Here is a 17,682-nt window from a genome sequence, read left to right on the forward strand (position 1 = left end):
TTGGAGATGGAGTTTCGCTCTCTCATCCAGGCTGGAGTGTAGTGGTGTGATCCCAGCTCACTGCAACCTCCACCTTCCAGGTTCAAGTGATTCTCCTACCTCAGCCTCCCAAGTAACTGGGATTACAGGTGCCCATCATCACGCCCGGCTAATTTCTGTATTTTTAGTAGACAGGGTCTCACCATGTTTGCCAGGATAGTCTCAAACTCCTGACCTCAAGTGATCCACCTGCCTCGGTCTCTCTAAGTGCTGGGATTACAGGTGTGAGCCACAGTGCCCAGCCAATATTCAATTTTTAAACTCCATTTATGTATTACTTTAATAAAAATATAAATTAAATTAAAGGTAAATTTAACTGGATAAGAGAGCTTATATATAACAAATACATAAGACTGGTGTAGTTTTTTAAAAGCTCAGCACATTTCTCAAGATTACAAGATTACTAATCAGCTCATATATTTTTCACTATCATTATATTCCTCATAAATAATCTCTGTGAAGATAATTACATAAATATGGATGGTCATGTGAATGAAAGTTCCCTGGCCATGCTTATTCTCAAGTGAATTTTAAAGATGAAAGGTCTTTGAAAATGTGAATTTACACTTTTGGAGAAAAAATAATTCATTGGTGAAAATTTGAGTAGATAAAGCAGAAAAATAAAAGTTGTTCTCATTTTTTTCCAGGATGTTTCCTCCTTGCATTTCAACAAACGCTAAATACAAAAAATAAACAAATTAATTAAAGGGGCCAGGCACAGTGGCTCATGCATGTAACCCCAGCACTTTGGGAGGCCAAGGTGGGCAGATCACAAGGTCAGGAGTTTGAGACCAGCCTGGCCAACATGGTGAAACCCCATCTCTAATAAAAATACAAAAAAAAAAAAAAAAATTAGCCAGATGTGGTGGTGGCAGGCGCCTGTAATTCCAGCTACTCTGGAGGCTGAGGCAGGAGAATCGCTTGAAACCAGAAGGCGGAGGTTGCAGTGAGCCGAGATCATGCCACTGCACTCCAGCCTGGGCGACAAAAGCAAAACTCTGTCAAAAAACAAAATAAAATAAAAGAAGAAAGAAAGAAAAGGAAGGAAGGAAGAGGAAAGGGAAGAAGGGAGAGAGGGAGGGATGGAAGAAGAAAAAAATGACAACATAAAACACAAGGGAAAACACTTCTATATAACCTTCTTAGGACATGCCTTGTCACTGTTAAGTTTCTCACACATGTGTACTTGTATGTGTGCTATTGTTCACTTTGCATTACCCTTGAATCCATAGGCTGGACATTGCTATTTCTAAAAAATTATAAAGGTCAATTAAACAAGAAGCTTTGACAGTTTTCACACTGTTTCGTGGGTATAACTCAGACTTCAGCTTGCAAACTGAAAAACTGAAATTTTCTCTTGGTTAGATTTGCACTAGATATACAAGAACACACATTTATCAATTCAAAACAATTCATGACTGGTCTGTTACTCTTTCACCCTGAATAGTGCAAAACCAATAGAACTAAATGAAATACAGTTCTTTACTGCTCTCTTAGCATAAATTATTCTTTGCACTGGGAAATTGTTTAAGCAGCTATTTGTGAGGGGACTTTAATTTTGGCATCTTTATTACCTTTCCAAAGAAAGTTCATTTAAATATGTGCATACACTAGATGCTTTCTAAATGTTTTCAATGACTTACTCTGCATATATAAATACGTACTACTGTTTTTTAAATGCCTTAGTAATTTAGACTGCACACACAGTACAATAAAGTACTAATGTAGAAATCCATTTTCTTGTGATACATAGAACATTTTAATATTCTGGAAATTATACTGTATAATCTTGCTAGAGTATACAGCTCAGATTTCAATTCATATTAATGCTATAGCCTGTTTCAGATAAATTAAAATTTTCAACGTAATAGTTTACATGATAAATGTTCACATTAAAAATATGATGGTTGGTACAAAGCCCAGTAGCACAATTACTATAGGCTGCTTTCTGCAAGCTGTAACAAACCTACTTAGTTTATTTCCTGATGTTCTATGCAAATTTTTGAAAGAGTTATGTGATTTCATTTAGTATCACATCTTATTTCATAAGTGATTTGAAGTATCACGTAAATGACATGCATATAGTTTAGCCAATGTGTACACACACATATACATACACATGTATATATACTGAAGGTTTATAGAATCAAGATTCAACCAACTTAGTGTCCTGGGCAGCCCTTTACAGTCCTCAGTCTTCAGGATCCACAAAGGTGGTATGCTCCTTCCAGGTAGCAGGGTGGATGAAGAGACAAAGAAACTGGCCAACAGGTGCATGCCAGCTGTCCTTTAAGAAAAGTATCTGGAGATCATCACAGGACCCGCAGGGTTATATGATATTAGCCAGAACCTAGTAGTGTGATCATACTACATTTTTCTGGAAAATGGATTTCATTCTGGGCAGCCATATAACCAGCTAAGAATTGTAAATCAGAAACAAAGGACAGATATAGGGGGCAAACATTAGTCCCTACCACATGCAGTGATAACACATTGTGAAGGAATGGTCACAAAGTGAAATTGGCCATGGGATGCTATGGCCCTGCACATTTTCTAGACATAGACTGAAAATATAAGCTTCTTATTGACCAGAGGGAAAAGAAAAAATTGTGATGAGGTTGAATACTCATCGCTATAACCAATAACCAGGTCAGTAGAAACACAACTTATATTAGTTGAGAATCTGATAAAATTTTCTATTGATATACTTCCAATATTCCCCCAAGTAGGTACAATAGGTAATTTTAATATTTCATGTTTTAAAATATTGTTTCTCAATACATGCCAAGGTGAAATTCACTCATTGCAACAATGGAGGAATGCAAAGTTAGACAGCTAATGTATACCCAGATGTAAGATGGTATAGCTTGATCTAGTGTTGTGTTTATTATAGAGAAAGGGTTTTTCTCTGGTGGTGAGAGAGAGTTGGGAGAAAAATTTAATTATAGAACAATATATTGGGCTTTAAGGTAATAGATGTTAATCTTGTTGCTATACCAAAATCACCTGCAAGGCCCTGGATAAGGACACACATCCTTACCATACTGCCACCCTCTATGCTCTCCTACTAAGTTGGAAGGTCTCAGGCATGACCTTGCTATCTGTATTTTTCTAAAGATACACTGATTATTTTGATACATAACTGGTTGAGAACCATTGTTATAAGATGTGAGAATTATTGGTTCCTTGTTATAAGGAGAGAGACCAACTCCTTCCTTGAAAGCTACACACTAACAAAACTCAACCACGATGAAAGTAAAACAACAACAACAACAACAAAACAGACTAGTCAATCCTGTAAACCAGAAGGAACTTGAATTTACAATTAAAAAGTTCCCAAAATGAAAAATCTCCAGGCGGCAAGGCACAGTGGCCCACGCCTGTAATCCAAGCACTTTGGGAGGCCAAAGCAGATGGATCATGAGATCAAGAGATCGAGACCATCCTGGCCAATGTGGTGAAACCCTGTCTCTACTAAAAGTACAAAAATTAACTGGGCATGGTGATGCACACCTGTAGTCCCAGCTACTTGGGAGGCTGAGGCAGGAGAGTCACTTGAACTAGGGAGGTGGAGGTTGCAGTGAGTCGAGATTGCACCACTGTACTCCAGCCTGGGTGGCAGAGCGAGACTTTGTCTCCAAAAAAAAAAAAAAAAAAAAAAAAAAATTCTACCAAACATTTAAAGAAGATATTTCTTCCTTTCCTTGCCTTCAGCTTCTTCAAATTATAACTATCTCATATTTCATTTCCTCAGATTTCTACCTTTATTTAATCTGGGCTTATGAATCTCTGGTTAATAAGATGGTTAAGTTGTGTTGCACTGAGTTCCTGCTTCTCTGAGGAGCCTCTTAAGAACCAATTACATGTGCAGGGGCAAAATACTGTTAACATGGGACAGAGAGGAGGGGGAGGTCTCTAGACATCACAAATTGCTTCCCTCACAGCAGCTGGGTAGGTGTTCTTTGATATTGTGTACTATTTGAAGAAACAATAGAGGATAAAAATGTTTGAAAGCCAAAGAGTTGAGAGATTCTTTATAGAATTTTTTTGTGAGTGGGAGCCTTGCTCCTGTTGCCCAGGTGGAGTGCAGTGGTGAGATCTTGGCTCACTGCAACCTCTGCCTCCTGGGTTCAAGTGATTCTCCTGCCTCAGCCTCCCGAGTAGCTAAGATTACAGGTGCCCGCCACCACACCCGGCTAATTTTTGTATTTTAGTAGAGACGGGGTTTCACCATGTTGGTCAGGCTGGTCTCAAACTCCTGACAGTAACTGATCTGACCACCTCGACCTCCCAGAGTGCTGATACATTATTCTAGTTCACCTTAATATCCAAGCAAGGAACTCCCTCTTTTGTGAAAAGACTGTTTGCAATAAGTTGATTTATTGGGAAAAACTGAACAGGAATAGCAAGGAGGACTCTTTTATTTTTCAAATTATATTAAGTAAAAGGAGAATGATTATGGTAAAATAAATGAAACACTATGTGGTACAATTCTTAGAACAGGATTCTATTCCATTCAAAATAGTCAATCCAAAGTATAACATATTATTACCACATATCATGCTGAGGCATAAATAAAACTATACACAACTGTTGGGCTCAAAACTGATGTTCAAGCCCTTAATTCCATTGCTAGATAATTTGTTGGTTATGTTTTGCAAAATGAAGAGAAATAGTAAGATCATTTCAAAAATGAAAAGATGGCTTGTTATTTTGTGGTGTTTTTTAAAAAAGGAAAGGAATAACACATGGGTGATCTTTATATATTAAGTAAAAAATAATACATTTTCTTACTAAAGAAACTAACATTTTCTTACTGAAATATATTTCATGTCCTTAAGCAACTGGTAATACACAAAGTTATTGAGAATGGTTTCTGGAACCAAACTACCTAGATTCAGATCTCAGGTCTGCTCCCTACTCAATTGTGTAGTATTGAGGAAGATGCTTTATTCTCTGCTCATTAGTTTTTTCATCTGTAAAATGAGTATTAAGCAGAACTACTTCATAAGATTGTTGTGAAGATTGAATAAGATACATAAAATTCTTATAAGCATGACTAACAACTGAAAATTATAAGTCTCAGTCATAAATTATTGTTTTTTTTTCATTTTTATGATACAAGTTCCTTAACCATTAATGAATTAAGAACAAATTTGTTACAGTGAACATATATGTTAAAGGAAAATATCAGGTGTAAAATGAGGTGATTTCAGGAATTAATAGATTAATATTTCTGAGTGTTTTGTTTGCATTGCCAGTATTCTATAAACAAATTAACCCTAAGCTTTATAAATAATGAAATATAATTTCCTTTCAGTAGATTTTAAAATACTCTATGCACAAAGCTTTGCCCAGTTCTACGAAATACCATTGATAATTGCCAGCAATAAAATCCCAATCCCTTTCGTTCACAATTTTCACCATTTTTGTCAATTTAAGAATCAAGAATTCTGTGATAAAGTAAGCTGGACACACAGATTTTAAAACATAATTGGATTAATTGACATTTTTCTCTCCCTACTTTATTAGAAACCTTATGTATTTAGCTTTTCAAATATATACAGTTTTTGCACTCTAAACTTCATATTTCTAGAGGGCCAGTATTAGATTTTATACTGTATGGAAGCTACCTCTCTATCTTGAACTAGAACCATACCAAAGCTTAAACAATATGTATTCAGTTAACGAAGAAGGGAATTAGTTTTGCATTTCCAAAAGCGTTATTGAAAATAAATTCTCCACTGTAATTTATCACATGCACTTGTGACGATGATGATGAAATGAAATCCACTGGTAGAAGTGGATTTGGTTGAATGAATCTGCTGTCAAAACTCCTTCTATACCACTGTATCAACAAATATTTTCCAGATTCAGACAGCATCTTTTTGGTGGCCATGGAAAGAAGTATTAATCTGCACCAGCAAAGTCTTAAGGCACGAGTAGTTGAAAGAACACGGGGCCTGTGATAAATCAGTGTGTGGTCTACCTCTTGCTCTGATGTGTGCCAGATATTTCAGAAGACAAATATTTTTTGTTTATGTCTTTTTCTGAATCTATTAAAAATATCTTGTGTTTTTCCCTTTATTTTGTTTATGGTTATTTATATTACTTGATATTCAAGTGAATTCCTTGAACTCTGACATGAACATGATCATGACATACTGTCTTATGTGCAGAACTTTATTGGCTAATTTAGTACAGAATTTTGTGCCTCTGTTCATGAGAAATATTGGTCTATCGTTTTCTTGTCATGTCTTTTTCTGCTTTTGGTATTAGAGTAATATTGACATCATAAAATACACGTGGGAGTGCTCCCTCTTCCTCTGTTTTATGGAAGAGTACATGTTGGATTACTATTATTTCTTCTTTATATGTGTCGTAGACTTCATCAGCTAAATTTTGCCCTAGCGTCTTCTTTGTGACAAGACTGTTAATTATGGTTTCTATCCATGTAATAGTTGTAGGGCTATTCACCTTTATTTTTTTCCTCAAGTTGGATTTGGTAATTTGTTTTTGGAGGAATTGATATATTTCACCAAAGTTATCAAGTTTAGTGTTATAAACTTGCTCATAATAATCCTTTGTGATCTTCTTAAAGTCTATGCAACATGTAGTGATACCTTGTCTTTCATTTTTCGTATTGGGAATCTTTGTCTTATTTTTATTTATTCATCAGTACAGACGATGTTTTATCAGTTTTATTGATATGTTCAACAAAACAGCTTTTGGTTGAACTGCTGTTTTTCACAATTGTTCATTTTGTCTTTAATAGATATCTCCTCTAATCTCTATTATTTTCCTCCTCTACTTACTTTGTGATAAATTTACTTTTATTTTTCTAGCTTCTTGCTTTTATTTTTCTTTTATTGGAAAGGATAGGGAAGGAAACAACGAAATAGGAAGAAGAAATGTACATGTCTTAATTATTATTATATAAGGAGTCTCTAGGATTCAGTCATCATCATAGGATATGATGTTGAACTCAAAGCTGGTTCTCATGCCCCAGCTTACCAAACCCCATAGATCATTTCAGCCACAGGACATGGCACCTTTGAAAAACAGGCGGTCTTCTCTAGCCAAGTCAACTCCCTCAGGCCACATGACACCTAGAGAGAGGGGGTCAGGTGTGGTGGCTCATGCATGTAGTCCCAGCACTTCAAGAGGTTGAAGTGGGAGGATTGCTTGAGCCCAGGAATTAAGACAAGCCTGGACAACATAGTGAGACCTGATCTCTACAAAGAATATAAAATTAGCCAGGCATGGTGGTGCGTGCCTGTAGTCCCAGCTATTAGGGAGTCGGAGGCAGGAGGATCGCTTGAGTCCAGGAGTTGAAATTAAAATAGAAATCAGTATCAAATTACATATCTGAAAAATCACCCAAATATTTGAAATCAAACAACATATTTGTAAGCAACCATATATATTATATATAGCATATAATATATATTATACATATATATTTTATATATATTATATATACTAATATGTAGTATATATAAATTACATATAATATATCCTATATAGTATATATACGATATAATATATAATGCATAATTATATATTAATATATATAAATAATGCTACATATTATATATTATATAATAATTATATATTATATAATAATTACATAATAATTATATATTATATATCATACTATATAATAATCATATATAATTATATATTATGTATTTTACATTTAAATATATTTTATAAGTTATATATAATATATTAATTATATATTGTATATTAATTATATATCATTTTATAATATATTATATTATATAGTACATATAGTGTATATTATATGTAGTATATATTATATATAGCATATATAATTTTATTCTTTTTATATTTTAATGCTTCCTTTTTTTCTTTTCTTGCCTAATTGCTCAGACTAGTACTACTGGTACGATTTTGAATAGAAGTGCCAAGACTGGGCATTAATTCTTTACTCCTTGTGCTGGAGAAAGAACTGAAAAATTTTCGCTGTTGAGTATAATGTTGTGTTTGAGCTTTTTATATATGACCTTTATTATGTTGATGTAAATTCCTTCTATATATAATTTAAGAGAATTTATTATGAAATGGTGTTGAATTCATCAAATGCTTTTTCTGCATCTATTTAAATGATCATAAGATTTTTATTCTTCATTCTGTTAATGTGGGGTATCACATTATTAATTTCCTGATGTTAAACTATTCTTGCATATCAGGTGTAATCTTACATGGTAATGATGCATGATCCTCTTAAAGTGCTGTTGAATTTGGTTTGCTAATATTTGGTTGAGGATTTTTGCATCCATATTTATTAGGGATATTAGCTGTAGTTTTCTTCTTTGGTAGTGTTTTTGCATGACTTTGGTATTGAGGTAATGCTGGATTAATAAAATGAATTAGGAAATGTTCACTTCTCTTCAATTTTTTGGAAGAGTTTGAGAAGAATTAATGGTAATTCTTCTCTGAATATTTAATAGAATTCACCCTTGAAACCATCTGGTTCTGGACTTTATTGGGAGGGTTGTTACCATTTCAATCTCATTACTCATTATTAGTCTGTTCAGATTTTCTGTTTCTTATGATTCAGTCTTAGTAGGCTGTAGGAATCTCTAGGAATGTATCCATTTATCCAAGTTATTTGATTTTTGGTGTATAATTGTTCATAGTGGTCTCAGTGATCCTTTATGTTTCTATGACATCAGTTGTAATAACTCCTCCTTTAATTTCTAAGTTTATTTATCTGAGGCTTCTCCTTTTTTCTTTGTTCGTCTAGCTAAGTGTTTGTCAGTTTTGTTTATCTTTTCAAAAAATGAACTATGTATTTTATTGACATTTTCTATGGTTTATTCTTTATATTATTTATTTATGTTCCAATCTTTATAATTATTTTTATTCTGCTAACTTTGGACTTAGTTCTTTTTCTTCTAGTTTTCTGGCAAATATAGTTAGGATGTTTATTTAAGGTATTTCTTTTTTTATAATTTATTTATTATTATTATACTTTAAGTTGTAGGGTACATGTGCATAACGTGCAGGTTTGTTACATATGTATACTTGTGCCATGTTGCTGTGCTGCACCCATCAACTCGTCATTTACATCAGGTATAACTCCCAATGCAATCCCTCCCCCCTCCCCCCTCCCCATGATAGGCCCCGGTGTGTGATGTTCCCCTTCCTGAGTCCAAGTGATCTCATTGTTCAGTTCCCACCTATGAGTGAGAACATGCGGTGTTTGGTTTTCTGTTCTTGTGATAGTTTGCTAAGAATGATGGTTTCCAGCTGCATCCATGTCCCTACAAAGGACACAAACTCATCCTTTTTTATGGCTGCATAGTATTCCATGGTGTATATGTGCCACATTTTCTTAATCCAATCTGTCACTAGAACTAGATGTACCATATGACCCAGCCATCCCATTACTGGGTATATACCCAAAGGATTATAAATTATGCTGCTATAAAGACACATGCACACGTATGTTTATTGCAGCACTATTCACAATAGGTATTTCTTTTTTAAATGTAGGTATTTATCACTGTATACTTCCCTCTTAGTACTGCTTTTGCTGCGTCTCACAAGTTTTGCTATGTTGTGTTTTCATTTCATAAAATGTTAATAATTAATCTAACCAAAAAAATTTTGTCAGAGACGGAGTCCATGGTTGAAACTTATTTTCAATGGCTTCGTAATGGAAAGTTCACCTAATTAGGCAAGCTCAAACAGTTCTGGAACAGCGTAGTACACAAAATTGCCAGAAGCCTTCATAACACCAGTTTCCTCTCCAGTGGCTTCAATGTGGCATTCCGTTCATCTTCATTTTCTACTCTCTTCCCTCTTGACCATCTATTGTCTAAAATGTGAGACTTATCCATGAGATACATGCTTCTATATGAGGTTTTATCACCAGCCGTTTCCAGATGCCAGAAAACCTTATAATAAACACTGAACTTCATTCCCTACCTCTGACCCACATCAACCCTCATCCACCAGGTAACTGGCCTCCAGAGGTTCATGCGGGGAGGCTACCACCATTACAGTAAAACAAGGAGTGATGTTATCAGCTCCTCTACCTGGAAGAAAGGGAAGACAAGAAGAAAGAAAATGTCAGATCCTGTAGTGTCAGAGTAAAAAATGTGAAGCTGATATCCCAAGTTGGATTTCTAAACAACTTTTTCTATTGAAATATTGTTACCCATGACAGTTAAATTCTATTGTAATATTGGAGTAGTATAATAATAATACCTTCAGTATACATTCTAAATAACCTTATTCCAAAGCACTTTTATTTCACTCATTCATTTATTTGACTAATATTTAGTAATCACATACTAAGAGCCATGCACTGTTCTAGGCAGCAGTGATATATATATATATATATACACACACACACACACACACACACACACACACACACATACATACACACACAATACTGTCTTAAATTAGCTTAACTTCTCTAGGATTTTGCTCTTTTTATCTCTTTTGAGATAAGGAAACTAAAGTTTATCAAATATTGGTATGATCCAAGTCACATTACGAATAAATATCAGCACTAGAGGTCAAACTCAGGTCTTCAAAGGCATTGCTTTTTCTCATGTTTTATGAACAAATCTCTATGGTTGACATTGTGTTGTAGAAAAATTGCTTCTAAAAATTCCAAATTATAGACAAATAAATATGCATTTTAGAGAAAAATCTGTTGTAATGTCAGTTATTAGTTATATATTTGCAGTCGTGCTTCTAAGGAGGTGTCTTACATATCGTGGCTTCTGAAGAATATTGGAGTGAATGGATGCTAATGGAATGTATTTCCAAATGCCACATAATTCACGACCTCTTAGTTCCTTAAAGATTTTATTTCCAGATGAAAAAATAGAAGGCTTCACATTGGCTCTCAGATATAATTTACATCCTTGAACACAGTTTACAAGGAATGCTGCATTTGGGGAGACGGAGGGATACTTTCCTAGATCAATAAAGTGATGCTTTTTTTTTTTTTTAGCATTTGTAAATAATCATAGTCATGAATAAGCTTCTATAGTTAGAGCTCTGGAGTAGACTGGGAGAGAGAGAGAGATGGGGTTCAGGTACCTGAAATTCCTGAGAACAATATGTTCCTTTATAGATTAAAATGAATCCACTCTTACTGCTTTTTGACCTCACCGAATGTGTTAGGAGTGTTCGCTCATTCTTGTTTTGTTTTGTTTTTTGTTTTAGGTTTCTGCCCACTTGGCTATTGGGAATGTCAGAATGGAAAATGCTATAGGCTGGAACAAAGCTGTAACTTCGTAGATGACTGTGGAGATAATACTGATGAAAATGAGTGTGGTAGCTCCTGCACTTTTGAAAAAGGCTGGTGTGGCTGGCACAACTCCCTGGCTGACAACTTTGATTGGGTTTTAGGGGTTGGTTCTCATCAAAGCTTAAGACCTCCCAAAGACCACACACTTGGAAATGAAAATGGTAGGTGATTAGATTGTCGTAATTGCTTTCACATGATATTCACAACGTACATCAAAATGTCTTTTCCGACAGCACCTGGGGAGCTCTGGAGAGACCACCACGATGATATTGCAAGACGATCAAACATGTAGTGAGTGTATGTTTTTTCTTAGGACTGCAGTAAGAAAGGGCCACAGAGTGGATGGCTTAGACAACAGACATTTATTGTCTCAAATTCTGCAGGCTTGAAGTCCAAGATCAAGATACTGGCAACGGTGGTTCCTTCTGAGGGTTGTGAGGGAGAATTATCTCTTCCATGTCCCCTCCTAGATTCTGGTAGTTTCAGTAGTTCCTTGGCTTGTGGATGGTGGTTTTCCCTAAGTCTTCACATCGTCTTCTCTGTGAGCATGTCTGATTCTTGGTCCAAATTCCCTGTTTTATTAGGACCCAGTCATATTGGATAAGTCTCCATCCTAATAGCCTCATTGTAACCTAATCATCAGCAAAAACCCTATTTCCAAATAAGGTCACATTCATAAGAACTGGGGGTTAGAACTTTGGCATATTTTTGGGAAGGGGGGAACACAATTCAAACCATAAGAGCTTTTAGCCAGAATTCAGTATTAATCATTAATTCAGTCATTGAAGTTAGATGAGAATGTATGCTGCCATCAAACATCTTTCCTAAATGGCATACACTTGTAATCGATTACCCTGAATTCTGCCACTCATATGATCATCAGCAAGTCATGTAACTTTTCAGATTCTCAGATTCCTCATCTGTCATTTTGAGATAATAAAATTCGATCTGTGTGCCTCACAGAGATTTGGAGATGATGTATATGAAGGGATAAGAGTTTGAAACCTATAGAGATGGCATGAAAATTTCACTGTAAAACCACATATGTTAAGGGTATTGGGCATGGCTCATTTTTGTAGTGAGTAGCTGAGATTAAGTCTCAGCCTCTTTGGTGAAGGAATAAAGGACAGTAGCAGAATGAAGAAGGGACCCTGAATCCCTGGATGCTACGTAATAGGCAAAGAAGTCTAAATACTGAAATTCCATAGGCCTATTGAAAAAACAAACAAACAAACAAAAAAACTGACCAAGCCATGGAGAGCAAGACCAAAGTCTCATTCAAGCACTCAGCTCTCCATACATGAAATGTTTTGGATATGTCAATGAGCAAGAACAAAACTCAATACCTTTCTTCCCATGTTACTTACTAAAATTCTCAGTATTTACACACTCAACAGATGACTGAATTTTTAAAAGCACATTTTATCACTCTTTTCTTTTAGATTTCATAGGTAGTCTTTACATTATTTTACAATCACTTGATAGTTGGGAAATCAATAAAATAATTTTTGTAACTATCTTGTGGATTCAATGGCGTAAATATCCCATCAGATCAGTTAATCTGCATACTGTGAAGCATGTGCTAAAAGCACAGACAGTTGGAAATTGTTCTGTCAGCAAGCTAGAGGCAAGGCTATTCGATTTTCTTTCTGTTCCAGATGAAAATACTTTTGGCAGCTCAGATCATATGAATTGTAATTAAAGACCATAACTATGATGGAAATGTAAAAATAATCCCATCATTGTTATTTTGGTCTTTTCTGAATTCTGTCCTTGTTCCTAGGGCACTTCATGTATCTGGAGGCCACTCCAGTGGGCCTTCGGGGTGACAAAGCACACATCAGGAGTACCATGTGGCGGGAATCCAGTGCAGCCTGCACCATGAGCTTCTGGTATTTCATATCTGCAAAGGCAACAGGATCCATTCAGATTCTCATCAAGGTAGGAACATGGCCTATAATGCCTCTGAGCTTATTGTGTTCTGTTTTAGAGACAGGGTCTTGCTCTGTCACCCAGGCTGCAGTGCAGTGGTGCAGTCATCGCTCACTGCAGCCTCCAACTCCTGGACTCAAGCACTCCTCCTGCCTCCGACTCCCTAATAGCTGGGACTGCAGGCACACACCACCATGCCTGGCTAGGTACTACAGGCACGCACCACCATGCCTGGCTAATTTTATATTCTTTGTAGAGATCAGGTCTCACTATGTTGTCCAGGCTTGTCTCAATTCCTGGGCTCAAGCAATCCTCCCACTTCAACCTCTTGAAGTGCTGGGACTACATGCATGAGCCACCACACCTGGCCCCCTCTCTCTAGGTATCATGTGGCCTGAGGGAGTTGACTTGGCTAGAGAAGGCCCCCTGTTTTTCAAAGGTGCCATGTCCTGTGGCTGAAATGATCTATGGGGTTTGGTAAGCTGGGGCATGAGAACCAGCTTTGAGTTCAACATCATATCCTGTGATGATGACTGAATCCTAGAGACTCCTTATATAATAATAATTAAGACATGTACATTTCTTCTTCCTATTTCGTTGTTTCCTTCCCTGTCCTTTCCAATAAAAGAAAATAGATTATTTGTGTATCTGAAAGAAGAGCGGCTATCCATTTTTCCTCACATATGAGCAATCATTAAGGGAACTAATAATAGACATTCTGGTTTGAAGCACACTGTGCAAAGGGCTGAACTACTCAGGAGAATGATCAAGGTATGATTACACGGAACTGCTTATTAACTGTGACACGGTAATGCATTTTCTTCCTGAGTATTAATTGGATGTTTCTGCCAGAGCTTTAATTTAGTATAACAAAGTGACAGTGTTCAGGGAACAAAATAACATAGTAAATATTAATATTAATGAGACTTGGTCAAACACCTTTACTCTTTACTGAGTTAAAACAGCAGCTGAAAGGAGATATATGTGTGCGTGCACAGGTATGTGTGTATTTATTTGAAGAATCTAGGTGGAATTCCTAGAAAGCTTTCTTTAAAGCATGCCGTGAAGACCATTGCTGTTTTTTTTTTTTTTTTTTTTTTCCTCACACATGAGCTTTGGTTAAGTGCCCTGGCACTGATAGAAAATGCCTGAGCTGAATACCAAAGAGCTTTTGCCTCTGAACAGTTTATGTCTGCAGAGTCTTATGTTTCATCGGAAACCAGAATTGACTTTATAACTTAAGAGTCTTCGATAATGATGCAGAAAATTCTGCCTAATAAAATACATGTTGCAAGAACCACAACAAATCATTCTTATATTTAAAGATGGAAACTTACAAACATATAGCACTTAAAGTTCTCGTAAGAGGACTTCACTGGCACTCTTGGAATGTTATACTTGATTCTATGGTGTGCACCATGTAAGAGATTTGGTACTGCTCTGTGGGCTTTGCTTTTATTATTTGCCTCAGTTGTATTTACATTTCAATTATGTTATACTGACAAGCTTTATATTTCTAGAAAGTGTAATATTAAACCATTTTGTGATATTAGTCTTCCTACCAAGGAATAGAATTCCTGTGGTTCCTCTAATTGATTCTTAGGGAAATTTAACAGCATTTTAAAAAGCCTATCTTCTTACTATACACACACACACACACACTTAAAAAGTATATGCCTATATTTAATTAGTCATGTTGATTGTGAAGAAATTTGTCATAATATAGTTGGATTTTATATTCATGAATATTAGGGCAATCATTTCATCTTGGTGATTAATAAGATATGTGTTTCCAACCAGCATTACAAAGTAGTTATTTGGCTGTCTCTGTGTGGAATCACGCTGGATTTTACCTTGCTCATTCTTTTGAAAGCATCCTAGCTAGATAGTAAACCCAATAAAGGCAAGAATTCTGCCTCCGAATTATTTCTTTCTTTACTCTTCATCTTTTAAAATGTTCTAGTATACACATGCGCTCCCTCTGGCTTGGCCCTCCCTCTCTTTTCTTAGGTAGGCCCACTTCTGTGTTTTCTATCTTTTCCCTCCACACGGAGTCACACCCAATCAGGAAAACTCGGCCTTTTGCAGAACTTTCCTTGACCACATTTGCCTAGCCTCCCACAGTGGTTCCTTTTCTGAGTGTCTTGCAGCTCCAGAAATATTCCTACTAACTGGCTGTTCATTAGAAATTATTCTAGTTCAACAAACTGATTGTAAAGTCTTGAGAGCAAGGCACTGAAGTTGTAGGCGCCAAGTGTCCCTCTCAGATCTTCAGAAAAGGGTCTGCTGGATGAAGCAAAAAAGTGGTGGCCTCCCAGAGGTTGTGGCTGGGCTGGAGCCAACCCTTATTTAGGACAATGCTTGCGAAGGGATGGCCATTGTGCCTTACATGCGTGACATTCAAGTCTAGCCTGAAGAAGAGTCTGCCATCTAAATCAGAAACGAACATGGAATCAGATATAAAAGCATGTGCCATTGAACAATAATTTACTAGTAGCATCATTTATATAGGGTAATACTGATTATAGATAACTACAACAATGCATACATAAATATGTCATTTATAGAACACCATTACTTATGTTATTTCATGGAATTCTTAGCACACCCCTCTGAGTTAAATAATGGGAGCCTTATTTTACTAAAGGGGTAGAGGGGTCACAGAAATAACTTTACCACCCTATAGCTAAATACCCAGTCAGGGACAGAGTGAGAACGTGAATCCAAGTATGTCTATGTCCAGAACTCATTTGTTTACTCCCAGCCCCAAGCCCCAAGTGTTCCACACTGACTTTAATATTGAAATGAAGATCCCCTTTTACCCAGATCTATACACATTGCATAGAATATATTTTTAGAAAAAAAAAAAACCAAAATGAATCATGGTTCTTAGAATGGCCATATATGATTCTTAAATGACTCCTGTAATAAAAAAGTAAATTCAGAGAAACTTCAATAAAGCAAAGCTATTGCTTTTGAGAACATTTGGTAAAAAGCAGTACCATATTACCTATTACCTATTTCTTCGTTTTTTGCCTTTGGTTACATGAGAGTTACTTTTCATTAGAGAGATGCAACTGAAACAAATGTAGTTTTTGTGTCTTTAATCAAGCAATGGGTGAATAATAAGAGGATCCAAAAAATTGAGAAATTGATGTTAATTTTCTCTTCTTCTTGAAGTTTGCTTTAGTTATGAATGAGAAAAAAAAAATAACCCTTAAAAGGATGTAGTTAACTTTTTGGAAGGAATAACAATTTTTTAAATACAGTTGTTTTGTATGAGATCAGAGAGTTTACCAGGTAGGATGACTGGCTCTCACGCTCTGCTTGAGCCAAGCCAAACACTGTGTGATGAGATTCAGCCTGCGGGAAGCAATCACAATCTCTGTTACTCCACTCCTTCATTTTATGAGTGAGTCAAGAAAGGCTCAGATGGGCTAAGTTATAAACTCAAGGTCACTAGTAAGTGGATCGACTATGACTTGAACTCAGGTATTCTGAAATTAAGTTTAGAAAGTCTGCATAATTGGTTTGGTTTATCTCTTTCTAAGGAGGATATCTGGATGTTAATCTAAGTAAAAATAACTGGGCCCTATCTTTTTCTGAATTTTGTAATAGTTCATTTTTAAAATGCCATCCTTATTTTTGCTAACATTTCTCATTTTTCCTTTTTAACTCATGTATATTCAGTATTAAATTTCTTATTAAATTTAAATGCATTACCTTCCAGACCAGGTAAGATTTAAAACAAAAAATAAAACAAGCACTCAAGAGTAGAAAAGGGATTTTACAAGATGAAAGTTAACTCATTTTGCAAATATATTTAATTTTACTCCCACTGTTTTACCTGTTGTCACTCGTTTCCTGATGGGGTTAAAGTTGGTTTTTTTTTTTTTTTTTGAGACAGAGTCTCGCTCTGTCACCCAGGCTGGAGTGCAGTGGCGGCGTGATCTCGGCTCACTGCAAGCTCCGCCTCCCGGGTTCGTGCCATTCTCCTGCCTCAGCCTCCCGAGTAGCTGGGACTACAGGCGCCCGCCACCACTCCTGGATAATTTTTTTTTTTTTTTTTTTTTTTTTTGTAATTTTAGTAGAGACGGAATTTCACCGTGTAAACTAGGATGGTCTCAATCTCCTGACTTCGTGATTCACCCACCTCGGCCTCCCAAAGTGCTGGGATTACAGGCGTGAGCCACCGCGCCCGGCCCTGATAGGGTTAATTAATGATGAGTAATATGTATACATGAATACACTAAAAGTAATTTGAGGGAAATTTTGAAATGGACTTTGTTTTCGATAATTTGTTTTCTTTGGGTAAAATCTGTCTAGCCTCTACAAGAAACAAAAGACCTTTCGTCTTTTCAATCAGCCTTTTGAATAAAATGCAAGAACACCTGCTACCTGAAGAGCAT

The 17,682-nt window shown here is 36.0% G+C and overlaps 1 protein-coding gene across 5 annotated transcripts in view; it reads left to right on the forward strand.

Moving 5' to 3' along the window:
* MALRD1 (MAM and LDL receptor class A domain containing 1) overlaps positions 1–17,682 on the forward strand; it is a 732,448-nt gene that overhangs the window by 339,228 nt on the left and 375,538 nt on the right. For all 5 annotated transcript variants that reach the window (XM_028826041.2, XM_077945484.1, XM_077945481.1 and 2 more), the window contains exons 27-28: positions 11,257–11,502; positions 13,125–13,282. In XM_028826041.2, coding sequence (XP_028681874.2) covers positions 11,257–11,502; positions 13,125–13,282 — 404 coding nt within the window. The remainder of the gene's footprint in view (positions 1–11,256; positions 11,503–13,124; positions 13,283–17,682) is intronic.

This window comes from Macaca mulatta, chromosome 9 (assembly GCF_049350105.2).
Source record: "Macaca mulatta isolate MMU2019108-1 chromosome 9, T2T-MMU8v2.0, whole genome shotgun sequence".
Lineage (NCBI taxonomy): Eukaryota > Metazoa > Chordata > Mammalia > Primates > Cercopithecidae > Macaca > Macaca mulatta.